Source organism: Bactrocera oleae, chromosome 2 (genome assembly GCF_042242935.1).
Source record: "Bactrocera oleae isolate idBacOlea1 chromosome 2, idBacOlea1, whole genome shotgun sequence".
NCBI lineage: Eukaryota > Metazoa > Arthropoda > Insecta > Diptera > Tephritidae > Bactrocera > Bactrocera oleae.
The window spans coordinates 69,386,564-69,413,968 of NC_091536.1; the positions used below are offsets into that span (position 1 = coordinate 69,386,564).

Sequence of the window (27,405 nt, forward strand, 5' to 3'; positions counted from 1 at the left end):
TCTTACAATCATTATCATTTTTGGCGTCTGCGGTCAACAAAGTGTGCACGTGACATCTGTTCTAAGTCTGAGTTACTTGAATTTTATCTGCAAATCCGAAAAAAAAATTCCGAAAGCACATTCAACAGCTGTTTTAGCCCGACCATTTCCTTCAAATTTGTTCGCATATAAATGGTGGATTCGCAAGTTGTTTACTCATAGTCATAATTTGACTATTTAACGGTGCGGTAACGGTAGTTTTATACAAGTGCTCAAAACAAATATACAAGTAATCATAATAAATTAGTATCAATATGATATTAAAGAGGAAAGCTGTCCTCTTTCTTCTTAGTTTTGCTAGTTTGCTCCTTGGCACGCGCTCGGAGCTGGTTGAAGTTATAGATCTCAATGCCAACTGGAGCATTACAAATCAAAATCTGAGTGAGTTCTTAAATTCGACGAACATTTCAAAGTAATCTTTAGCATGGTTTTACTTACAGCCATAAGCAAAAGTAATATTCATCTGCCATCCGGCGTCTATAGCGTCCTATATGACGAGGATATTTTGAACTCCTACAATGACATCAATATGCGTTGGATAGCGCTTGATAACTGGACTTATACGCGAACATTTAAAGGTAAATTTTTGGTGAACATTCAATTTTCTAGTCCTCACTGCATTCTTGTGAGTACCACTTCACCAGATATCTGAAAGTAAGATCTCTAATGTCTAAATGCATTGCTATACCCACTTTCGCACAGTTTCTCGCAACCACTTACCCAAGCACTTCTGCAATTTAACTTTCCACGGCATCGACACTGTCGCCGAGATACGCCTCAACAACCATGTCTTAGGGCGCACCGACAACATGTTCGTACGCTATAGCTTCGACATAACCAAATTGCTGATCGAAGACAACGTTATCGAAGTGCAGCTATTCTCACCGATACAGACGGCTAAAAAACGTGCCGCAGACTTCGCTGTTAATGGAACATCTTATCCGCCGAATTGTCCCTCCGATCGCTATCATGGCGAGTGTAATGTCAATATGCTGCGAAAGATGCAGACTAGTTTTTCATGGGATTTTGCCCCAGCGGTGCCTTCAATGGGAATTTGGTAGGTTGAAAGTGGATGAAAACGTCTAAAAGACCTAACCTAATTGCCATTCATAGGAAATCCGTGTACTTGGAATGCTACGATGTGGCGATTATTCGTGATGTGGATGTGGTCATCAGCCGCACGAAAACGCATTGGAAGGCAGAGATGTATGTGTACGTTGATGTGGGTGGATCAGAGGACTTCTTTGCTGAGCTCAAGTTCTACGCTTTGTGAGTTTACAATTAAAATATGCACAAATATTCGTTATGTTTATGTTCTTCTTTATTATAGTGGTCTCTTGGACGAACCAGTTATCATTAAGGACTACACAAAGCAACGTCTGATGCGTAAGAATCCGGTCATAATGTTTTCACAAACTTTCCCTTTGGTAAGCTAGACAAATTTTTATATATTTTGTAATACTTCAAATTACTTACATATATAGAACTCCGTTATTGCTTGGTGGCCTAATGGCTTTGGCAGCCAAAATTTATACACCTTTAATTTTGTGCTCAATGCATGGCTAAGTAACGAAGGTCCGAACATAGATTCGCCAACAGTCTCGCAAAAATCAGTTCGCATAGGTTTTCGTACAATAGAACTTGTGGAACAGGAGCTAACAAATCGTAAGAATTTGAAACGAACTTTCATAGCGCAAAGAGTAACTGTGCCTGATCTTTTCAGGTAACGGCTACACATTCTCCTTCCGTATAAATGGCGAGGACATCTTTATAAAGGGCGCTAACTATATGCCATCGCACGTGCTGCCGGAGAAAATGCAAGATCCCGAACGCCGTAAGTACTTAATATTGATAATAGAAAGGCGTGTGAATTTAGAATCATTTCTCGAAACTATAAAGAAATATTTTGAAAGTGATTCAGAACCGATGACTGACGCTCTTGGTCTCTGCTGTCAGGGACCTACTTCTGCCAGTGGTTGCGATTATTGGTCTGAATTTTGTTTAATAGATACCAAACTTTTTACATTTCACTTTTAACATTTCAGTTTTTAGGGTGAAAATGCTGAAATTTCTAAAAACAAACTCCTAAATTTAACAGTAAACTCTAACATCTCTATTTCCTCACAGTCAAGCACCTGCTCACTTCTGCCAAGGATGCCAATATGAATATGTTACGCGTTTGGGGTGGTGGCATTTATGAATCCGATCTCTTCTATGAACTCGCTGACACATTGGGTTTGCTAATCTGGCAGGATATGACCTTCGCAAGCGCCATGTATCCTGTTGACCCGGCTTTCCTTGACTCTGTCCGCACCGAGGTGGTGCAGAACGCGCGCCGTATCGCCTATCATCCCAGCTTGGTTGTATTAGTCGCCAACAGTGAAAACGAGCTGGCCTTGGCTCAAAACCTGTATGGCACGCTCGTTGAGCAGAAGCGTTTCGAGAATGAATACCGTTCATTATATATGAACAATGTGATTCGACAATTGAAATCAATGCAACATCCCGCACGCATTTCGCCGCTGTTCTCAACACCCTCGATAGGGAAACGTGGAGAGAAGTACAATTACATTTCACCGGATCCACAAAGCGCACAATATGGCGATGGTAAACAGATGCTATATTATACAGATCTAATCTCTATCTTTAATATTATTGCAGTCCACTACTTTGTGGTACACGAAAACGGTTGGAATGTCAATATTTACCCCACGCCACGTTTTGTCTCCGAGTATGGCTTCCAGAGTTTACCGCGCGCGGAAGCTTGGAAGCGCAGCATGCTGGCCGGGGATAATTTAATGGAAATAATGCGTCATCGTCAACATCATCCCATGGCCATGCTACCGATTGTGAATTTGATACGCCCCAATCTACCGCTACCGCTGACGAAAGACGCACGTTATACCGATGCACTGATTTATTTTAGTCAAATCGCACAAGCAATGGCGCTAAAAGTTGAAACCGAATGGTATCGCAGTCTACGAAACACCGAGCATCGTACCATGGGCGCACTCTATTGGCAGCTGAACGATGTCTGGGTGGCACCCTCCTGGTCCACAATTGATTTCTTCGGCAATTATAAGGTACTTGCCATTGTTTCGGTATAAACTTTGATTTCTAGGTTTTATAAGGAGTCACATTAGTGATCAACATATTACCAGACATCATAAAAATGATGCATTTGTTTCATTGCATTTATTCTATAGAGCACTACTAAGCTCTCCAAAAATATCTTTCTCTTACGTCCACAGCTCGCCTATTATTGGTCTAAAGAATTCTTGGCACCGATAACGATCATTGCTTTACCTGACACTAATAACAATGCTATTAATGTAACGATCGCTTGTGATCAATTGGAAGTAGGCAGCGAAAGTGTGCATGTAACGGTACAACTTATCAAATACGACAAGTTGACGGCGGTGAATTATACCAAAATTAACACGAGCTTGGTAGGTTTTGCTCATTCAATCAATTAAGACACTATATAACCATTTTTCTGCAAATTTAGAAAAGCAACAGCGCAACTAACATACAATCACTTGCCAAAAACAAAATTTTCACTAATGAAACTACCGAAAAGAACACCTTCTTGAAGCTTATTCTACACAAGGGATCTGTTGAAATCTCGTCGACCTACTTCTTTCCAATGTCCTTTAATAAAGCTGAAGGCATCAGCGATCCTGAACTGGCTGTTAGTGTCGTTATAATATTTTTTTTATTTTTTTTATTATTATCACTTTTATATATTTCTTTCTAGTATGATTTACAATGGATGCACTGCATTGAAAAAGACCAGTCCTACGAGAATGCCTATACTTTGAAGATCGCTGTAAAGCGACCAGCATTCTTTGTTGTCATTGATATTATTCATCCGAAGGTGGGAAAGTTTAAGCTATCACATAACGGCTTTGTTCAAACCAGTCCCACCACAAAGGTGAATTTACTATTCAACGCGGCAGAATGCATCATTCTACAGAATTCGAATGTGATAATTAAAACCATGCATCAATTTATTTCCTAAAGGTGAAGATATCGCTACAACTAGCATATATACAGTATATTCTCATATGATTAAAATACACAAATTTTTGAAAAGAAAAACAAATAAGCATGAAAAATTAAGAAATATTGTGTTTTATTAATTTGTTCAAGTTGTTAGAGTATACAAGTAGGGTGTAAGTTTTAATATTTCTCCTTCTTTCTGGCAATTTGGCTTGGTGGTCAAGAATGAATCACGCCATTTTTTGATATCCTGTACCTATTTGAATCGTATTCCAGTGTGGACTTTCTGCATCAACCGGAACAAATGATAGTCAGAAAAGGAAAGATCTGAACTATAAGACGGGTGAGGCACAAACTCCCAGCCGCTGTTTTCCAAATAGTTTTTAACCAGTCTTGCAACATAAAGCAACGAGCGTTGTCATGATGAAAAATTATTGCTTCGGGTTACAAATTCCGGTCGTTTTTCGATATTGGCTCGCTTCAATTTGAAGAAGGTCAAAATACAGCATGCTATTCTGATCCCACCAAATACACTCAATTGCTTTTGAATACAGTCGGCTGATTTTAAATGGTGGGCAATGCCTGCTTGCGTCACTCCCAAAGATTCTGTGAAGTCTTTTTGTGTTGGGTAACAATCGTCATCGAGTTATACTTCCAGCTCTTCATCTTCAAACTTTCTTGGCCGGCCAGGACGTGCTTCGTCTTCCAAGCCAAAATCACCACTTTTAAATCGAGCAAAACGACTTTTGGCACGTTTGCTCAGCTAGAAACGAAAAATCACCATACAATTCATACATCAAAATACGATGACTTTACACTTGAGCTTTCTTCATATTAAAATAATGAAAGACAACTCCCCGCAAAAACACTTTTTCAAGCACAAAGTTCCAGATATTTGATTAAAAATATTATAGTTGTTTCCGCTTCTAATGAATGACATATATTGGAAGAGACGGTCAAGTACAGAAACTTTCCAACGGATGTTCGGAATATTGAAACAATGGAATAATAATCCAGTTATGCAATCTCTTGGCAAAACAATACATAAATTATTGTTTCTAAAGACCGTCGCTTAAAGCGATAGAAGTAAAGAACTGGAAATGTAACAAGCGTGGATTTTATTCATAATAGATTTCTTCTCCATCAAAATCTTCTTGATTGGAATCATTGTGTTAAAAGTCTTACTCGTTTAAATGGATAAAGTAATATGCGACCTGCTTACTTCATTTACTTTCTGATGATTTTTCGTAGACACTTAATTTTTCCCCAGTTGCATTGACTACAACTACTCATCTCATAGAAAGCTTATTTAACTTCTTACTCGATATAAATCTTTTCTTTCCATTAAACGGCAGTTGGGCCATATAATTGCTGAAAATGGAAATACATTATAGCGATTATAACGATCTTTCAACTTTTCGATGCTTTTTTTGGAGTTTGATTTGTATTTTACCTTAAAATTTCCTCAGTCTCGACGAAACTAAAATACGATACGTTATTACTGCTAAACTTCTTTCCAGCTAGCAGTCTCTTGAGATCTGAGAACAAAAAGAGACCGCTTCATATTCTAAGAATACTGTGAATGACGAAAATAGTCCTAGTGCATACAATTTTTCCAGACTTTTGCCAAGTCGGAATAGTCTTTTGCCGACTTTTTTACTCCTTTTCTATTTGGTTTTTATCACCTCAATTATCACAAACCGACGTTTCCGCATTGGCATGTTGAATTTGTTGAATAGCCAGAATTCGCATGGGGCCGAATCAAACGAATGCGTTGGTTACGGAACGGTTTTTTGGCAAAACAGTCGCGAAGAACTAATGCAGTATGACATGGTGCTTTCTTTATTATGATAAAGAGACCAAGAGTTGTTCGCCCATAATGTTGGCCGTTTCTGATGAATAGCTTGAAGCAAACGACGCATAACGCTCAAATAATATAATTTTTTGGCAATTTTGTACAGCGGAAAGAATTCATAGCGCACCACACGACGATAATCACATCTACTTACTTTTACATAAGTATTCAGTTATTAGCAAATAAAAATTTTTTGTTTTTGTTTTGGCGGCAAATTAATTTATTTTCCCATGTTAAGTACAACCCTTCTTTCTATCAGAACTAGTCAAAATGGTTCGAGCTTTTAATTGAATTAGTTTTTTTATTACAAAAAATAATACATTCAGTTTGAATTCACATCTTGAATTGGGCACTTACAGGCACATACACATTATTTACATCCTTAAAACTAATACACAGTGCGAATTAGGCACATCATTTCCGATTAATATTTAAATTGTGCATCGGTAAACACTATAATTTAGCTAAAGTCAATTAGTTTAGCCTTAATGACACATATAATTAGTATTTATTTCTATTTTTCCTACAATACTAGTAAATTTCAGTTAAGTAGTTATATTTATAATCGACTAATATTTCAACTTTTCACTAAAGCAACCATTTCAAAAAACTGCAAAAAACGGTTAAACCCAACAACAGCGCTGGAATTGTTACCGTGAGAAAACTACGCGTGCGATTGCCCGAACCACGCGCCGCACGATAATCCTCTTCCGGCAGATATTCGCGTATGTGACGGGTCTTATTCATCATCCAGTGGAAGGCCTGCATGTTACCCTGACGTTTCAACTCGCCACCAACAAATTCGCGCACTTTCGCGTTGTACTCGTTGAGATAGCGTTTCTAGTGAGAAAGCAGAAGAAGCGGGATTACTAAATACATCTTTTTATAAAAAATTATTTAAAATACTATATATAATGGAATTTGGATTATTTACAAAATTCCGGCTATATATTTTATTTTCCTCACCTCCATTGCATTTAAAAGCGTAGGATCGATTAACTTTGGCTCGAAGGGTACCAAAGTTACTTGGCGAAATTCCAGAAATTTCATGCCATTCGGATGCGTCTTGCCTGTATCGACTACTTCTAGCACATTTTTCAGGCGTACACCAAACTCACCAGGCCGATAGAAACCAGCCTCTGAAATATTCGAGAAAACATCAAGCCATAAATAAGAGTTTACATAGTACAAAACTCTAATATTAGAACTAACACCCACCGCTTGAAAAGAAATATCCCTCCAGAAAACGATGAGAGCCTTCCTCGCCGTAGGCTATAGAAATTGGGGCTATGAGTATAACGATTTGGTTTGCTGTTAAAAAATATCTGCAAATATTTTTTTCAAACTATACTTCAACTTACGCTCCTTAACCGCTCCGTAGGCGCCTATACCGCTACCCGTCGTCTGTGGATAATCCACCATATTTTCCCACTCCAAACGTCGCACCAATACATCCAAACCGGATGCACGTAAATTGGAGGGAAACCGTAGCTTTGCCAGCACCAACATGCCCGCCAACACATTTGTATAGGCGCGTTTCATATCTGTCGTCGGTTCACCGAAAATAAACGTACGCGATACATCGGTTGTACCTTCGTAATATTGGCCACCCGATTCAATGACCAGCAAACTCTGATCGGTCACTTCGATATCGGTAACATTGCTAGAAATGTAGTACGGTAATGCGGAATGTTCGCCGAAAGCTACAACACTGCGCTTCGAAAGACCACGTGCATTATTCTGCGAGAGCCGCGAACGATCGATCTCATATTTCACCTTCTCCTCGGTCCATTGCTCGATGAAAAACTGCAGTACAAATTAGAGCAAGTAATGAGTAAATTTTTTCAACATATGTATATCAGAGCTACTTAACACTCACTCGGTTTTCCAAAATGCTCATGGCTTCACATATGGCTGCGGCATCACGCACATGCGCCTCATGCATACCACGCTGCTCTTCGGGAGTTTTTTGCGCGCGCATAAATATTATGGGCGAAGCCTCTATGTAAACTATATTACTTGGCAATGCCGCGAAGACGGCTTCAGACGCACCTTCTTCATTCACACATGGAGCTGGTACCAATACACGTTTCCAAATTTGCGCATAGGTGCGCAGATCACTCCACACTTTGTAGTATTCCCTAATTCTGCGAGAATAATTTGTAGTTTAGAAAAGGTGACTTGTAAAATATTATTATATAATATTTACTTCACACAACGTTCGTTGTAGCAGTCTGTACGCAAATGAAAATCAATGCCCTGAGTCATCTTACTATGGTCAACGTAGAAAAAGATTTCATCGTGGCTCACTATGAGGTAGGACTGAAAAGTAACGAGTTGAAACTCTATTTATCTCTTCCTCTACATATTCAAAAAACTTACCTTCACCACCGGCGTATATGGCAAGTCCAGTCCACGTATATTCAGCAAGTAGGCTATCTCGGTGAGTGATGTAACTATGATGGCATTACAACTAAATTTCTGCAATTTCATTCTCAACTCGTCCACTTTAACCTCCCACTTGTCGCCGGCGAACTGTAGTTCTTGTACGCGTATTGTGAAATTTGATGCTGGCGGACGTTCCACCCATATCATGTCCAGCAAATTGTTATTTATGCGGCTAAGCACTAGTAGCCGATTACCCAGCTCGCGCTCCCAACGCATCCACAAATAGTGTGGCACAAGGTGTGGATCGGCGCCAACGCGCTGATTTGCATACAATTTAGCCTTTGAGCATAAAATTATAAAGATTTTAATTATGTTTTTTTTATTAACCTTTCATTTACACCAACCGAAAGCCACGCCGTTATCGTTACAGTGTCGTTCATTCGATAAAGCTCCCATTCACAGTCGATTTCCGCATCAGCTTGCTGCACATAGCGATTGTCTACCCAGAGCGCCGCCGAACGCGCCGTAACGACAGCAAACGCTCCAATACCCGTAAAACCAGTAAGATATTGTACGCGTTTGTCACTTTCGGTCATTTCCTGATTCAAATGCTCATCGTAGGGTGGTAATATATATGCATCGATCTCGAGACCACGCAGCGATGAACGAATTTTCATCTGTTCACGCAACGCATGCAGACGTTGTCGGTATTCGGTTACAGGTCTTAGCTGGAAGAACCAAGTACAATATTAGTCGTAATATTATGAGATAATCCTTTTGAAATTTAACTGTCTAGAAAACATTCCAATTATAAATATCTTATGTTATGTTTACATTTAAAAATCTCCAGCGTTTTATCGCATTTCCAAAATGTTTGTTGTATCTAAGAGGTTAAGGAAAATGAACCATTCCTGCTATGTTTGATTATGTTTTTGCGAAGATTAAGATCTTATTTATCAATCCTCCAAAGGCAGAGTTCTCCTAAAAAACAGTATATACTACGAAGCAGACTCCAATTGGTTATTAATACGTCATAGTAGCCAACAAATCAGTCAGCTTAGACTTTGTCCACTTTTTTATCAGAGAGCTCTGCACATATTTTATTTTCCTCAGCATTCTCTACGCTTATTCCAAGGTCATCTATTTGGGCTTTAACCTTATTGGACCTTATAAATAAATGACAGAGACAGTAACTGAACCAAAACGGAATGTAATGCCGTATTACTTATATTGCCACGACAGCGAAAAGCTTCAAAGCATTCTTCAACCAAGTATAATACAACTATCAGTAGTTTCAGAGGTCTGATTGTAAGGGATGCGTCGAATGAATGCGATTACTTCAGCTAAGAAACTACTACATTGCTGCGATAAACTGTAATTGAAACAGACAATACTTCATCGGAAACTTTCCCAAGGTATGGGGTTAAAGACGCAAGACTATTAAAAAAATTATCAGCACGCGGCGTTCGACTTAATGAATACTTTGAAAGTCCTCCAGCCCTCGTAGTTGAAACATGCAGAGTCGTGTAAAATATTTTAACTAATTTTCCCTACTTTTAGAGCACATCTTGAATTATTCAAATTAGGTTTGACCTAATCTTAATAGCTTAAATCTAAAAAGAAAGTGTCCTGTAGCCATTTCTACCAAAGTGATTAGTTCGAGCTCTTAGAAATACACGGTAACTTTGCTTTAGTCCACAAACTGTATCAAAACCAAAGTAAATTTTGCAGTTCGGCCCATACCTATAGGACTTAAAGGTCAGCTTTGAATTTAATTATAAGATCAAAACACGATTCCTCTTCTTTATATTTGGATCTCAACGCTATTTCTATTGCCTCTTATGAGTCGATAAACTACGCTCATATGCGAATTGCGAACCTCGCACCTCGGTTGTGCGGAAGGAGGATAATCGTTAGGTTTATTATTAATATTCTCCTATAACGCCAGACATTGTTATTAATCAACTAATCGACCAATAGCTTATACTTAAAAACATAAATGAGGAAAAAATCTTAAAATCACTTACCAATTTCCCCTTGCGATATTTGCAGACCTCACGAAAATATCCGGTTGGTTCATTAGCCGCTGAGCTGGTGACTAGCAAAACTGTAAAAACAATACAACAAAACCAAAGGTGTGAACTCAATTATTTGACCATTCAATTACTCATTAAGTCATTAGCAACAAGAAAACGAGCTTCTTAAGCGATCATTTAGTGTATTAACAACAATTGGTATTGGTCCTGCAAAAACTTCATGTGCTAGATAATATTATACAAAAGAGTAGCATACATAGTGAATGTAAAATTTAGAAAGCTTTTTTCAGCAGAGCACTCAGTGCAAGCACTCTTCTAATAAGTATGTATTTTTTGTGTATAAATAATTAAAATAATTTAGTCTCGCTAGATATAGCTCGAATGCATCACACGTCCATCTCTGCCAAGTTCAACGTCAAAAAGCAAAATGTATTTTCACCCCCACCCACTTTTTTGTGCAGAAAGTGTCATATTGACATGGAAATTGCCTCTACATTTATCACAACTAAAAGATATTTATATTGAGAGTGACGGCATTTTGTCAGCGGAAAGTCAAAATGTTCATAAAATTTGGTGAAATATGTTAAACAAAAATACATAAGAGGTATACCTATAACAGAAACTGGGTGAAATGCTTTTGCAAATTAGAGGGGTTTGTCACAATTTTATGGCAGCGCTACTAATTTTCCCATTCATTTATATATTAAATATTATTATTTGTATTTGTTGCATTGCAACAGCTGTCGTGTGAATTTCGAAATGCGATTTTTGAATACTTAAATTAATTCGTAATTTATTTATGTATTTTTATGAAAAGAAATTTTAGAGAAATATTATATGAACATACTAATGTGGGAGTATGAAATATATAACAAAATATAAATAATAAATTATATGGTATTAGAATCGGAATCTTCAATTTATAACAAAGAACTAAATGTCTATTAAAAATGTGTTTCAAAAACTAAGGTTCTGGTCAAAATACTCCAAAACTTTTAGTACGAAGGAGCGCACAATATTTAGAGCGATAAGTTGACAATATAAAATAACTCCCACTTTGACATTAAAATATATCCAATTCCAACAAAAAATAAAAAAAGCTTTAACTTCAGTTCCAACGAAGCTATAATACCCTTCACAGGTACATTTTTTATAACATAAAGGAGTTTAAAAAGGTCTTTATTTTGACTTTGATTGGTCATATAAACTGGCAGCTATATGCTATAGTGATTTAATCTGAACAATTTCTTGGGAGATTCTAGAGATGCATTTAATAACAATATATGATAATTTCGTGAAGAAATCTTAACAATTAAAAAGTTATTCCATACAAGCACTTGATTCCGATCGTTCAGTTTGCATTACAGCTATGTGCTACAGTGGTCCGATATCGACGGTTCCGACAAATGACCAGCTTCTTGAGGAGAAAAGGACGTGTGCCCAATTCCAGATCTGAAAACGGAGGTACTGTACAGACGAACGAACAAACGGAGATAGCTAAATCGACTCAGCTCGTCAAGCTGATCATTTATATAATATATATATTTTATAAGGTCTCCAAAGTTTCCTTCTAGGTGTTACAATACACAAAACTTACAGATAGCTGGCAATAATTATTGGCTGTGGGGATGCGGTGTATGCCGAAGTTTTGTGTTCCTAGAAGTAGACGTTTGGGAAGCTTGCAGCAAGCCTATTTGTTTCCACAATATTATTATATTACTAAATTTCTTCACATCAACATGATAATAGAAGTACTATAGACACTATCCCAAGCCAAGCTTGCAGAAATTTTCAAAATCACTTAAAATAATTATGCCCGGTATAATGAAAGTGTAAATCTGGAGAGTGTTCTTGTAAATAGTATATAATATAAATTTTCAAAAAAGCGGTCTAAAGTGACCGTTAAAAATAAATCCTATGTTTAATGCGATTACCGAGAGCAGTATCAGATTCGTAGGTTTGTTTTGACCGCGTGTGGACGTAGGCGTGTCATGCTGGTGTAACGAGCTTCAATGTGGACACTCGCCGATTTTTGCTAAGCCACACCCAGGTGCCCCGGAAAAGGCTACTACGCAGGATATATATTTTCAGAACGCTGATTGAAGCTACAGGTAATATCTGAGACTATAAGCATCTAAAGAGACCGCATGGATCGTATCCTGCCTCAAATATTGGACATGAGAAAGGTGGCAATTGTGAGACACTTTCCAGCAGTATTTGACGCAGTTTAAAAGTAATTCTAAGGAGTTGCAGAGTTCTTTTGTGACCGTCGACTAAACATGGATGCACGGATACACACCTGGTATTATGGAATAGTCGAAACAGTGTACTTAATCTAGTAAACTTGCTGCAAGGAAGGCGAACACTGATGCTGAAGCGCCGGAGATTTATGGCAACCGTCTTCTGGGATTCAAATTATCTGGATAACTCTGGTGTAATCCCACTGCCTGGAAAATGGCAAAACGGTCACAGGGCTCTACTAACTTAAATTATCGGGCTGTTTTGGCGACAAGTTGTTGTAAAAAGACACAATTTGGGAAAAAATGCTCTTCTGTCTTGATAACCCACCGACTGGACAGATTTCTGCTAACTTTTCATATCCGAATGAATGTTCTATACCATCGATCACGTCACAACAATTTTCTTTCAAATTATGTATGCGGCATTTAGCTGAGTCGCTGAACTAGATCCCTTTATCATATCGCATTAATAAAACTAAGTATTTATTTAGAGTAGTTTATGCCTAAGATACAAATCTTCAAATAAATAAATGTCAAACTCCCTAGGCAATTTCACGCGTTAATATAATATTTTTTTAATATAAAAGAATAAGAAAAACACCCATTAGACCCAATTTCATGGTCAGCAATCAGATTGAGAACACATGGCCCACTGTGGACAGATGCCACAGTTGAGTGATGACGCTACTACTGATCATAATTTCCGCGGCAATCGGCCACATTACACATCTGTAGCGACAGCAGAGCAAGCATAAACGAGTGATTTATTGTCAAAATGCCATGCCAGAAGATTTTCGGAAAAGACTTCGAGGAAATATTGCTAAATACTTTATGTTATTGTTAAATGTCGGCAGAGTCATGCTTGTTAAAAATATGAAATTACTAAAAAGCAAAACGGAATTATTAATCACGTATACGCACCGTGGTATTACTCATGACGTGCACGAATTAAAAATAAAATCTAACAACGGAATGAATGCTCGATGATTGTTTTTATATATTTTTTATATAGACGTTCTGCTTTCCAAAATTTGAAGTGGTATTTAGAAATAGAATTTTTAGAACAGCAATTTTTTTAGTTGGAGCTAGAAGGTTGCTCTTTTATGGTTTTGAATTGAGCTGAGACTGTTATTTTAAAATTTTATTTTTATACAGTAGTACAAGTATTTCCCTTGGAATATGAATCCCACCTTGTGCAGATACCAGGAACCGATGGCCATCACCTTTCCAGCCAATAGCAAAATATTCACCTTCTTTGCAGCAAAGTTGGCTGGTGAAGCACACAGTTTCGACGGTTCCTTGATGTCTGATATATACCACGAAACAACGTAGAAACTCCTTCGGCTTGTACTCAAACTGCGCCAAACACTACTGCGAAGTAATTTCAGAGTTGGACTTTTTTCCCTGAGTGAGCAAGCGCGCCATCTATGGTTCCGACAGCTTTCTCTTGTCGAATATTTCATGCAGACTCATGCGTTCTTTTGAGATGCTTACTGCGAATGGCAGTTTGGAAATTAAGTATCGTAAACCTTCGTCAGATTATTCGTAACTGTTTTCTAACTGACAACAAAGCGAGGTTCGTCAAAAACTGTCGTGCGACCACGTTAAAGCTTGTTAAACAATTTATTGACCATCCCTACCGTAGTAGAATCACCGACCATTATTTCTCGTTTTCTTCTATCTAAAATCCGCGGACACACCCCCTACTTCATGGGGTCAAAACTACCAGTCCGTCTTGGTTGAAACTTCGGCAGTAGCCGTCAGTGCGTTGATGTTAGGTACTTATCGGTACGCCCTCGTATATGTAAGGACCTCAAGCATAGCAATTCATGCCGAAAAAATTATAATTGATTGATTGCAAATTCTTGGCTACGGCTTCAGAGAATTAAACGTTTTCGTTTATAATTTTGTATAGAGCCTTTATTAAGTATTTCAAAATATGAAAAGCAAAAATATTTTAATTACTGCCGACCGCCGCTCAAGCATTTAGCATTGTCTATTTTTTGCTACAAATTCTTGGATTACATTAAAATACTTTAACAGTGGCGGTCATAAAATAAGCCTACATGCGTTAATATTTTTCAGATTTAGCAAATATTTATTACACAAACAACAAGCAGCTAGCAAACTCTCTCTGCCAGCGCACATCTACTCACCTAGAATGCTCAACGCCAATCGCCAAAACCATTTAGCTGTCGACATCTTTTCGGAATGCTCCGCTCCAGCTGCTGTTGCTGTTGATGGCTGTTATTGTTATTGCTGCTCATACAATTTTCATAAAGTTTCGAACGACTATCACAACGTGCGCGGCACACAAATGGCTCTGATTTCAGCGCATACGTACACCTACACGTACATGCCCACACACGCACACAGTCGCCAAAACAAATCGCTTTTCCGCAATTAACGCAAAGTGCGGTGTGAGTTTTCTTTTCGCAAATCACATAAACTTTCTAGGCCTCACTGCAACAATTATGCTTATATGTATCGCATTGAACACTTGGCCGTTGGCAATCCGAACCTCGCGCACACTGATGTTCTCCGGTAGTATTCTGAAAGAGAAGATATTTGCGGTTGCGTTGCGGTGAATGCGGTTTTGTTATCGCGCGAGTTTTTTGATTAGCGATTAAAGTGCGAAGTAAACAACACAGATGCCTTAATCGTTGTGCACACATTGTTGCTGCCGTGCTTGAACAACAGAGATTTAGATATTTTATCTGTTTTAAGCGTTAGTGGAGACATACACACATGCGCACATATATCCATATACTTGTATATTAAATATGCGAGATACAAGTCTAGTGGCGCTGTTTCTATAAAGACACGCGCAGTTAAATTAAACTAGAAAATCTTAAATAATTTGCTCGAGCACTTCTGCTATTTAGAATGCATTTGCGACTTATGTGGTATGCATATAAATTGATATTATACAAATAAGATGAGGCTACTAGCTTCTAGTGCGGTGAAAGCCAATTGATATTAATCATATTGGTGCCTGTACATGTGACAGTTATGTATGATATAAAATCAACCTGGAATGATTTCACCCATATTCGCGTAAAAACTGCAATAAATCTAATAAAATATTTTCAATTATTTTTGTTAAGAAATCTTACATAATGACCAAAATATACGGTATAAAGTCAATTGGAAGCTTAAAATTTTTTTATTAAGTATATACAAGCTAGTGGCAGTATTGACTCGTGTTTATCCAGTTTTCGCATCACAACATATTATAATCATAAAAGGATGGCCTCTGAGTTTCATTAAGATACCTCACATATTGACTGATGTACATATATACATACATATGTGGCATAAAGTCAACTGGAAATTGAAAAATTCTTATATTGGGTATATGGGGGCTAGATAAAGTAGTGAACCGATTTTATCAATTATTAAGAGGAAAAGTTGCCATCATAATTTCGTTAAGATATATGTATTACAGACTTACTAATCCCAACATAGGCACTGAGATTGTTTTACTCCGTTTCTGAGGGCTTGAAATGGTTAGGTGACCACTTTTAGGCAGGAGGTGTCGCTTCTTGAAGGCACTATTTGTGCATGGTTCAATGTTTTCGACGGTTTTTGGGCTTATATGTTGTCAAGGGAACGAATCTAATGGAATTTATTATTGCGTTCTATATGTTGAAGAAGATGTTTTGAGCAAATTTGGTTGATGAATCTTCAATCATTAAATCCACAACCACTTTTTGAAAAAAATTTAACTGTACCAATATTAACGTATTAACATTATTTAGAAGTTTTGCATAGTTTAATACTTTTTTATATAACTCTTCATCTATCTTGATTAATTCAACATCCACTTTTTTGCTAAGCATTTGTCGATCATTTTTTGAAATGAATGTTGCCACAAATTTAAAGCCAAACTGGAAATTTTACATTTCTGGCCGAGGAACACCCCTTATATCTTATACTTAATAAAAAAAGAAACGGTAGTGTGTTACGTACCAGTAGAAAGTACAAACCACAGCGCGGAAAGAGGTGAAAATTTGCGCAATTTTATTTTATTTATTCCTGAACAAGCTCCTAACGGAGGACTTTTTTGCTAAATCACCATCCATATATGTATGTATATGAAAGAAAGTCGTTTTAGTTACACTATTTATAACTCAAGAACGACTAACATGGGAATGTTAGAACTCTGAATCTAATTTCGTTGCAATTGGTCAACTAGCTCATAAAAAATAGATTTAACGATGAGTTCAATAAGACGAACAGATTGTCACCCGGATACAGGTAGTATATTATATAGTTTAGTCTTCGGTACAAACCAATTTATTACATTATTCACAAACGTAGAGAATTGATCTTTAAAATGTGACTTTGAGCTTTCAACTTATTCATATATATATTAAGCGAAATAGAGTATATAGGAATGAAATCGGGATTTATATAACCACTGCAGAAAAGATGTAATTGCTCAATTATATTATTTTTTATTTTCATAATCAGTCATAAGAGTTCTTTTATTAATAATAAGAATGAGTTTGTTTTGCAAGTACTGAAATTCAACATTAGACTAGAAAATTTATACTACTGATTTTCACAGCTTCTAGCAAACTTGATTAATATTATACTACTAAGTTTTGTTTCTGTAAAAGTAATCTAAAAGTTTTGCCTTGTCCCACATTCCTTACTAATTATCAATACCAAGCAAACTTGCATTATTTAGGACAGATAAGAATATAACTTGAGCTCATGATGCAGTTTATATGCGATTGCGAAAATATTTAATGCATTTAAAGAGAAAAATTTGCATGAGCTCAATAATTTTTTAGTTCAGTCTAAGACTTAGACTCTAAGTACATAACTGAAAGAGAACGAGAGTTAATCATGCTCAATTTACTTCTACGTACGGCGTATGCATTTTTTGGTAGAACAGAAATTTTCTAACAAAGCTATGAGCTTTGCAATTTAAAACAAGAAAGAACTTTGGCTGTACCGAAGCTATAATACCTCTCACAGGTATAGCATAAGGACTATAAAAATATCTTTATCTTGATTTTGATGGCTCAGTTTATATGACAGCTACATATATGCTATAATGGTTCGGGGAAAAACGACGTGGATATCATTTCAGATCGATATCTCAAAATATCGCAAAAACTGAGGGACTAGTTTACATATATACGATTAAAAACATTTATACTTTTTAGGGTCTCTGACGTTTCCTTTTGGGTGATACAAGCTTTGTGGCAAACTTAATATTCCTTGTTAAGGGTATAATGATTATTTTTCATTGAATTATAAAATTCAAGAGAAAAAAATTAATTTTTCTTAAAATAGTCAAACTTCACCCGTTAATATCTTTTGAACGGTTGGGTTTACGAAGAAACCGTAAGATACCATATTGTAGATCATTCAGATTTTATAGAAAAATCCACAAAACGACATATTTACAAGCAGTTAGAAGCGAGATATGAATTTTCCGATCTGATAAAAAGAAAAAAATAAAAACCTTTATGCGGACTACCTTCCCGTTACAATTAAGAGCTAATACTTGGAGAGCCTTTCTTGGATGTGTGTATGAACTAATTTTTCAGAATATGAAGCGCAAAAGAAACTATTCGGTTTTTTTACCCACGCTTTTAGTTCGAATCAGATGTGATAGAGTCGGCTATATCGGTTAAGGAAACTTTCTATCTTCTACTTTTGCTAATACTAATACCATATATAGTTGTTTTTTAAATTTATTTTAATTTTTCTAAAATTTGATCGTCAGTTTAAAAATTTCTTTGCAATGATATGATTACCAATGTTCTTCTAGATTTACTGCCAATAGAAATATTGAAACTCTAAAGTGTGAAATACGAACATACAGAATTTTGTGCGAATGTAACTAAAGATATTAAAATAAACAAAAAATAATTACATAGAGTGAGTAAAAAATTTTTATTCAAAGAATCGTCAGAAACTTTAGGTTTACATAAGAAAAATCCATAAAGGTCTAGTAAAAATAAATTCATTATTATAGCTGGCTTTAGTAATCTGAGTAGTGCGTATGGTCCTGTTATTATAACAACCAATCATAATTACCAACTGTTTCCATCTATGACGAATAATTTTTTTTGTGCAGCTGTCCCATTTTTCATTATAAGAATGATAGATACTACTTATGATAGTAAAATTACCTTCAAAATATTTATCAAACAAAATGGTGTAAATTTGGCTTAAGTGAATCATGCAAATATAATAGACTTCCTTTTACTAAAGATCATTCAGATTTAGTAACTAACGACTCTGACTCAAATACAATCTGGATATTATAGTATGATCACGGCGTCTAATCTCTAAAGACAGAATATTTTTAGATAACCTGCTAACAAGCAATAACAAGTTGCCTCATAGAAGGAGGGACCGAAGACAACTACTGACTATTTCGAAGGTAAATGAATATAAAATATCTAAAATTATATTTGTTTTAAAAGGGCTGATATACATTTTTTTAATCACTTTACTTATTTAAAATAAATATATAGCGTATGATTGGAATGTCAAGACGAAGAAGCACTTTATATCTGAAAAATTTGCAAGATGATAAATAAACTCTAGAGGTCCACCGCTGGTTTTTAGAGCACCAGGATTAGAAATTTTTCAAAAATTAAGTGCGTTTTTATGTCATAGACCTGCAGCTTCAGAAAGTGTTACAGGAAATAATTTGTCGAGATTGAATTCACGTTATCTGAATGAGGTTAGTCATAACCTCAAATTGTGGGTAGATTGCATGTCTAGGAGTCAGTTACAGTAATACATTTGAGTCAAAAAATGTTAGCAATGATTATACTGAGGCACTTGCCGTTGATTCTTATGCTTGAATCTGGGATTTTGCTCGACAAGTGCTAACATTTGAACGTGTTGCTCAATTCTTTAAATTAATGCTCACCGTTGGAACCGACCAAAATATACATACACCTATGTATATGGCGTTAAGTATCTATGTGTGTATGCATACTAAATATATGTACTTGTAGTTTGAGGGCTTGTTAATGTGCTTCACACACCCACCATGCAACGGAAGCGAAATTTTATTGCTTCCTCTCGGACGAACATGTTGTTTGTTTGGAATGCTGCTAAGTTTAGATGTATAAAAAATGTTATGTGTATATTAGCCGTTACCGTTTCGGTTGAATAAGACTATGTGGAAGAGAAGTTCAAGTCAAAAGAAGTTCAAAATCAAAAATCTAAAGTTGCGTTCTATAATTTTCTTATTCCACTCCTTAACAATAAAGTGACGACAATAAAGAGCTGCGCACTTTATTCGTCTAAAAACTCATCATACTTATTTGGCAACTAGATAATTAAAAACGAATTGACAAATTAGAACTATTGATTAGAACAAAGCGACCTTCCGACGTTGCCAAATTTGGTGAGCCCAAGCAATAAATAAAAATAATTTTGTAATTTAATGAAATTATATTCTTGCTTGCTCATTCCAGCGCCAGCCAATTATGAGTGGCGGCTTTCTATGGGCACCGGACGCAAATACACACACAAAGGCATATACTCGCATGTGTTGCATATAAATATATTTATTATATATACTTATATATAGTTTATAAGCAGCTAATTATACACTTCATTTAAATGTCATATATTTACTAAAATGTCGTTGGTGGCGTTGCAACGGCTTGCTTTGTTCCAAGCGCTGTGTGGGTTGCAAGTGTTGGAAAAAAATGCAACAACAACAATTTTAATTGTAGCTTAAATATAGTAGCAATTTGCACTAACGTCAGTTGAATGCAACAGCTGCCAACAAGGGCAAATTCTATGCAAATTCATATTTCTTTTTTGTTCTAATAAAATTAGTTAAGCCTTGGCAAACGCAAGCAAAGCTGCATAGACGTATGTACGTGTATGTGCGTTTTTGTATGTATATTAGGCAATGCAACAAATGCGTAAACGCACACACTTGTGCATGTGTGTAATTCCTTCCTGCATTTGTTTACTTGTGACTATATATGCATGTACTACTTATGTATATTTGTGTATGTGTGTGTGCTATACATGCTGCCAATATATTTTTATAAGCAAATATCAGCTGTTTATTGCGCTGGCAAACAATGTTGCGAACAACTATTTATGACATTTGCTTTGTGGGCGAATTGTAATGTATCCAACACTTGCTGTCAAAGGTCATATTTGACAAAATGGCATATATGGATGGTGTCAAGGACGTTCACCATTCACATAGTGATAATTTTTCTAGGACTTGACAATAAGATAATTGTACTAGAAACATTGAATATATGAAATGATTTTATCTGTTGAAAGTAACTTATTCGATCTGAGATCGGAAATTGTAGCGTTGCCTTGGACTATAATTTCCGTCAATTTCGTGAACATATCTCGCCAAATGAAAAGGTTTTTCATACAAGCACTTGATTCCGATCATTCAGCTTTTATGGCAGCTATATGCAATAGTGGTCCGATATCGGCGGTTCCGGAAAAATAATAAATAAGTTTGTTAGGGGAAAAAGGACGTGGACATAATTTCAGATCGATGTCTCAAAAATTGAGGGACTAATTGGCGTATATACAGATACACGCACAGACAAACATACAGACAGACGGACATAGCTATGGACGACTTAGCTCATCACGCTGATCATTCATACACATATACATTTTATAGGGTCTCCGACGTTTCCTTGGCCAACTTAATATCCCCTTTTTAGGGTATAAAAATTTATTATATATTAGTTGAAAGAGGAGACGTTTCATTATCCCAGGTGGATATTGTGCATTCTGCCGATTCATAGTCTTTTAAGGGTTTATGATTTTATATTATTCTGTTTCTTCTTTCCTAAAGGAAACATTTCGGTGTGTCGACCATTCATATTACACCAAGTATTAATGTGACATTACAAATCCTGATGTGTGCCTCTATTAGCCATAGCAGCCGTTGAGAAGCTAAATGGCCGTGATCAGCTTATAAAAACTTTTTTTAAGGGATTTTCACAGAAGAATCCACATATTTTTTTATTTAGATTAGATCATTAGAGTAATCAATAACTGTAACTTTAATTATTATTTACTTTTGAAGAAAGAATAGATTATATCCAATTTAGCCCGAGTTCTGTATCAATGTTCCGTATGATGCTAGAGCGTGAAGCGCAGCCAGTCTCCAGTAGCCTAAGACTTTCACTAACTGCCTGTCTCCTCTGCTTCATACTTCATCTGCATATTCAAAGTAACTTCCAGAGCCTTTACTGAGGTTAAAGTCATCTCATCGACCATTAATTTGTTAACAAAAAGTTATTTATATAACGAAGTAAATATAATCAGAGCATAAAAAATTATATTTTAAGCTTTATAAGAATTCAAAGACCCTAATTGTATAGAAATATTGGACGAAGTGCGGTATTTTAAAACAAGATTTCGTTTTGACTCAATTAGTCTTCATTTAATATTTTGTAATACACTAGAAACCCGAATGTAGAATATAGAGTTCGGCAAATAATAAGATAGTATTGAACTATAAACTTAAAGAACTGAGCGAACTGATGTAAGAAAGTATATAAGTAGATGTAGCTTATGAAAATTAATTTAGTTTATTTTGGCTGCTCATAGAGTACGATTTAGACAAAACATACTCTTATTGGTGAAGATACTTCATGATGAATTTGTAAACAACAGACTTATAATTTTGTTTATTTATGATCAAGAAGGCAATTAGTAAGGTGAAGATGTTATCACTGCAGCCAGAAATAATTTATAGCCCAATAATGAGGATCATATGGAAAAAAGCATTCGTTAATGTCAATGTTATTTATATATAGCAGTGTTCGATTCCAAAAAAAATATTCTAAAACAGTGAATGTAAATGTATCACATGTGTATGTATGTATGGAGAGTATAATGAATTTGAGAAAGAATAGCGAAATCAGCGTCTACATTATTAACTTACTCTCTTATATAAATTCATCATTTTTAATTTTTTTGGAAGGAGAGCTCAAACATTTCCAAAAGAGAAATGGAGTGTCGAAAACGACTATTGTTATACACTATATAATGAGCGGTCATATAATAATTGTGACATACTTGTATACATATATATGTCTCTGAACTAATTTTGATTTGAATAAAAAACTGATTATTAATTATAAGATTATATAAATATAATAATTATATATATTATTATTTTTGCATTCAATTCATTTAGGTCAAATGTGCACAAGAACCACCTATGAAGCACCTGGAGCTTCTGGCGACCTACTATCGATGTGTATAGCCTGACTTTATGCTGATAGAACACAATTTCTCTGCTATTGGCCAAAGCTGGCCGCTTCTGGGCGACTACCACCTTCAGTCGATTAAATTTTGACAGAAGTGGTCTGAACTGAGAGTGGCCGTAAGAGAACAGCTCATAGTAGATTATTCCCTGCCAATCCTACCAAGTAGATAGCAAAACTTTCCTGACCGTCAATTCTGGCTTGGTCGGCATTGGATGTGTTCAAGCGTCTCTCTCATGCCTACTTTCCTATACTTTATGCATATATCGCCGTTACTTATGCACATCCGGCTCGGATGTGATGCCAGTAGGTTGTTATCTGCCATTAGGCTAATAACCGCCTGCAGCCCTTTAAGATGTAAGTAAAAAGCATGTTTTTTTCATATCTCTGGAACATGATCTCGGCGAGCCTACATGTCCATAAGGCGCCATCTGCAGGTAAGGGTAAGAATTTACCCGCGGTAAGGCATAATTGTCGTAAGCGGCAACTAAAAGCCAAATGCACTATGATTGTTATTTTACCTTGCATAGAAATATGAGTATAGTAATGATGTCAGAAATAGTGCCATAATACTCAGTTTGAACTGATATTATAGACTTTAAATGAGATTCCAAATAAAAAGACATTTAAAGTTCAAGCGACAAATGTCACCAGTCATTGAGTAATGGGTAGCTCAACTGGCAGTAGCTTCGGCTACACAGTCTTACCGGAGACTCAACTCTGGTACCACGGGAAGCAGAATACCCTTGGACTTCGGTTCAATCTGCTCATTGGGTTCGGCCCTTTGGGGCGTATCGTGGTGGCTGTGGTTTAAACCTAAATGCTGAAAGAACTGAATTTTCAGTTCAAAAAAAGAAGTTGCACAAGCAACTGGGTTCCGTACCCGAAAACAGAAGAGGTTTAGGTCGGCCTCGAAATCTACCAAACTTCTACACACTGACCACTGGTAACCAAATTAATACTTGCAAATAGCTCGTATTATTTGGGGCGCTTATCAACACATTGTTTTGATACGTTGTGCTTTGGATCACCGTAGGGTAAGGCCGTCGCCGGCAGGTACTCACGTAAAACACACCGGACGTTGTCCTTAAGGCAGTATCAGGACTGTAAACACTATTCACATTTTCAGCCGCCTGGTTTGTTTTTTCGCCTTTGCTGGTGGTCATCTTTGGTCCGTGAACAAACAATATTGAGTGAAACAGTTACAAATCTGATCTTTGATCAAGTACTCTAATACTTTCTGGTATTAAAATATATCGCTTTAAGCTTTAACAACTTGTTACGTGTACTTCATGATTCTACCTTATCACAAATGCCACAAACACTTGGTGAGCATAATAGCCTTAATTCAAATGCATTAACACCAAATTCCCCACAAATAATGAGTGCTCCCCTCCTTGCCAAATGTTTCAGCCGGCAGAGAGAAATAGTTCAAAACAATTAAAATAAACTGAAAGAATAAACATTCGAAATTTATGAACTCCACACGTACGCGGCGAGACGAGTTGATTTCGGCCAAACAAACATGAACGCGAGTGTGAGTGTGAACGTGAGCAAAATGCACTTGATTTAGGCCGCAAAGCAGCAGCTATACTTTTCAAAGGAAGCTTCATAGAATTTTTCGTGGTTGCTGTTTGGATTTAAACATATGTATGTATGTACGTATATACGTATGTATGTGGCCACATTTTGTTTGCCTGAACATTGAACATGAACATTCCGCACGATAATTAATGCGCTGGCTATTTTAAAATCGAAAATTTGCTTATTTATATGGAGCAGCAATCATTTTCCACCGACGCATGCCATGTAAACATGGCAATATATTTGAATATGTACATATGTATGTATGTGTGTGTGAACATTTTTTGAAAGTGCAGGGCATACGAGTTTCAAATTTGAAAAAAAAATGTTTTAATATAATTTTGAAAAAAAATAATTGTTAATAAAGAGAAAAAAAGCGCTAATTTAATTATCAGTTTCTGCAATTAACTACACTCGCGCGCAAAATTGCCACAAATCATTGCAAGCACGACTTTGTTTATAAGCTCACTAATTTGCCGTGAATACAAAAAGCAAGTGACTCATGCGGCGCACAGCTGAGGCAGTGCCAAATAAAATTATGCTTCTTTATTTGCGCGTGGATTTCAAAAACTTTTTTTCAGCGAGCCAAATTTTTTTTCATGTTTTTTTTTCTTTTAGTTTTTGAAATCAACAAACACCTTGAAAACTGAAAATTTCGACAATTTTTTTATTTTTGAACTATTGGCAATGACCGCGTCCACGCTTAAGATTGGAAAAGCGCCGATGCGTACATGTACATATTTATGTACCAAATATGTATGTACATATGTGATGCTCTTCGAAATCGTTCTTTTTATTTGAAACACTTTTTCAAACAGCAACGTTACTCATACGCCGTGTGTGCTTTTGTAGCAGTTATTATTATACAATATCAATGCAATTTTTTTTTTTTTTTTTTAATTTTCTGTAAACAGCTGGTGCATTTGTTTTCAAGAAACACAACAGTTTCATATATTATAAAATTTTTATTTGTTATTTCAATATTTTTAACCTGTTAGAGTCTTAGGCTTTGGTCACACGCGTGTATATATTTGCATAGGCCAATACTATGTGTGTCAAGATAGATTTAAATAAGAAAAAATAATAATTTCCGTTACAATTTTCTCGCTTTCTCCGAACCGCACGCAAGCAAAGCAAATAGCGAACTAAATGCGCGCGCCACGCTCAGCGTAGAATATTTTCTATTTTTTTCAAAATCTCAAAGTACGAAATAAATTCATTGCATTATGTTTCGAACAGCGCCAGTATTACGCTTGTGTGTGTTTGTGAGCAACAGCACATACAATAACACACACACACACGTGCATACAAGCACACAGAGAAATAAAAAGTTCATGCGTTTGGGAAGTCAGCGGAGCTTTAGCGGCAAAATGGGTTAAGCAAAAGAAAATCGCTGCTACTGGTTGGCGACAATAGCAATTGCCTCTTTGTCAGCTTGACAGGCGTAGCTACACACTTACAAACACACATAAATATAGTGCTTAGAGAGACGGTTAGCGCTAAGTGTTTGTGCGTTTGCTCTGCATGTTCATTAGTCGTAAATGCGGTGACGAAAGCAGCGCTTGCTCTGCTCTGCTCTTAAAGCATTACGCGTCGATGCGTTTAAATTACTTTGCGGTATTGGCTGCAGTTCCTGAATGAAATACATCTCCATCCATACATAATAACATGCAAGTGCACATGGCAGTATGTATGTATGCGCGCTACTTTGTTGTAGGTAGTGCAAAGTTTTACCAAATCGCCATATCGCTTACATACATACATTTACCCTCTACACATTGTAAACAAAATTTATTAGTTGGTAATTCTGTTTAACAATTTCCTTTAAGAAAGTTCACAAAGGTTTCTCTTACGTGGAAACAGTTTACAAAAAACACATTACTATATGTTCCTAAATAGTATACCATCTCATCAAATTTGACCCGGACTAGTCCATTTAAATCCACAAATATATTGTATATACGTGTGAAGTTTACTTAATCACGAATACAAATTTTTGAGTGTCACAGAGCATTCAGTGAAGGGTCGCGAAGCTATCAACAACTTGCCTGATGAAAGTTGTCCATATACTTCTATTAATGACGATAACCTCAAAAAATTAAAGAACCATTGCTTGAAAATCATCGTCGTGACATCAGGCATATAGCAGAGCATCTCAATATCTTATTGGAATCGATTCATCACATTTTGGTTAATATTTGGGGTATGAAGCGTGTCAATGCTAAACTCGTACCAAAAGGCCTGAACCTTAAGCGAATAGAGGTTGCATAAAGATGCTAGACAACGTATCTGAGTTTGTTATATTCATCAAATACATCATTACTGGGGACGAGAAATAGTTTATAAATATGAGGTCGAGACTCTTCAACAATTTAGCGAATGACGCTCCAAAAATGAGCCCGAACGGCGAAAAACCAATCGCTGATGGCACTGAAACTAGAAGCGACCAATTTTACTCAAATAGAAATAGTATTAGTCCTAAGCACCCCTAATTTGGCAGTCGGTCGCACTGTCATTTTCGACGAATTATCAAGAATTATAGAAAGAAGTTTGAGCCATCTAAATGCCAGCCATATATTATATATTTTTTGTATATAGTTCTTCGTTACATCTGTCACAGCCTTAACCGAAAAAATTGTGCGGTAAAAGCTTAGCGTAAACCCTACCCCTATCATTGTTTTAAAATATCCTCGAACAATCGAAAAGGGGTTTACTTAGCATGGAGTAATTGTATATAAGATATTCATAGAGACCGGTAACGAAATCAATGAATGAATAAATAAAATTTATACCGAACGCCAATTTTTAGAATAGTCTGAAAAAAGGCGAGTTAACATCACCTCAGCATTTGGACCGCCAGATTACAGATTTCTGATGATCTTAAAGCACTTGGTCGATATATACAAGTTTTGATACATCTTTTGATGTTTTTTCGTATTACAAGAAACTTATTTACAGCTGTCCAAACGCTGGAGATTACGAGGATCTACTTCAATATCCAATCT

General features: G+C 36.3%; 2 protein-coding genes across 2 annotated transcripts; one reads left to right on the forward strand and one right to left on the reverse strand.

Annotated features, from left to right (window-relative positions):
- Positions 1 to 197: 197 nt before the first annotated feature.
- On the forward strand, positions 198 to 4,165 carry LOC106616223 (beta-mannosidase). The gene is made up of 12 exons (XM_014232788.3): positions 198 to 420; positions 480 to 617; positions 742 to 1,096; positions 1,153 to 1,308; positions 1,370 to 1,466; positions 1,524 to 1,704; positions 1,763 to 1,873; positions 2,167 to 2,646; positions 2,701 to 3,122; positions 3,291 to 3,488; positions 3,548 to 3,730; positions 3,797 to 4,165. The coding sequence occupies exons 1-12, from the start codon at positions 294 to 296 to the stop codon at positions 4,058 to 4,060; spliced, it is 2,712 nt and encodes a 903-aa protein (XP_014088263.2). The 5' UTR covers positions 198 to 293; the 3' UTR covers positions 4,061 to 4,165.
- A 2,012-nt stretch (positions 4,166 to 6,177) lies between these two features.
- Positions 6,178 to 25,548, reverse strand: LOC106616224 (xaa-Pro aminopeptidase 2). The gene is made up of 11 exons (XM_014232789.3): positions 25,392 to 25,548; positions 14,717 to 15,112; positions 10,312 to 10,391; positions 8,689 to 9,012; positions 8,279 to 8,623; positions 8,106 to 8,218; positions 7,776 to 8,043; positions 7,258 to 7,702; positions 7,115 to 7,183; positions 6,863 to 7,035; positions 6,178 to 6,736 (listed from the first exon to the last, which is right to left on the reverse strand). The coding sequence occupies exons 2-11, from the start codon at positions 14,760 to 14,762 to the stop codon at positions 6,485 to 6,487; spliced, it is 2,115 nt and encodes a 704-aa protein (XP_014088264.2). The 5' UTR covers positions 14,763 to 15,112; positions 25,392 to 25,548; the 3' UTR covers positions 6,178 to 6,484.
- Between the last annotated feature and the right edge of the window lie 1,857 nt (positions 25,549 to 27,405).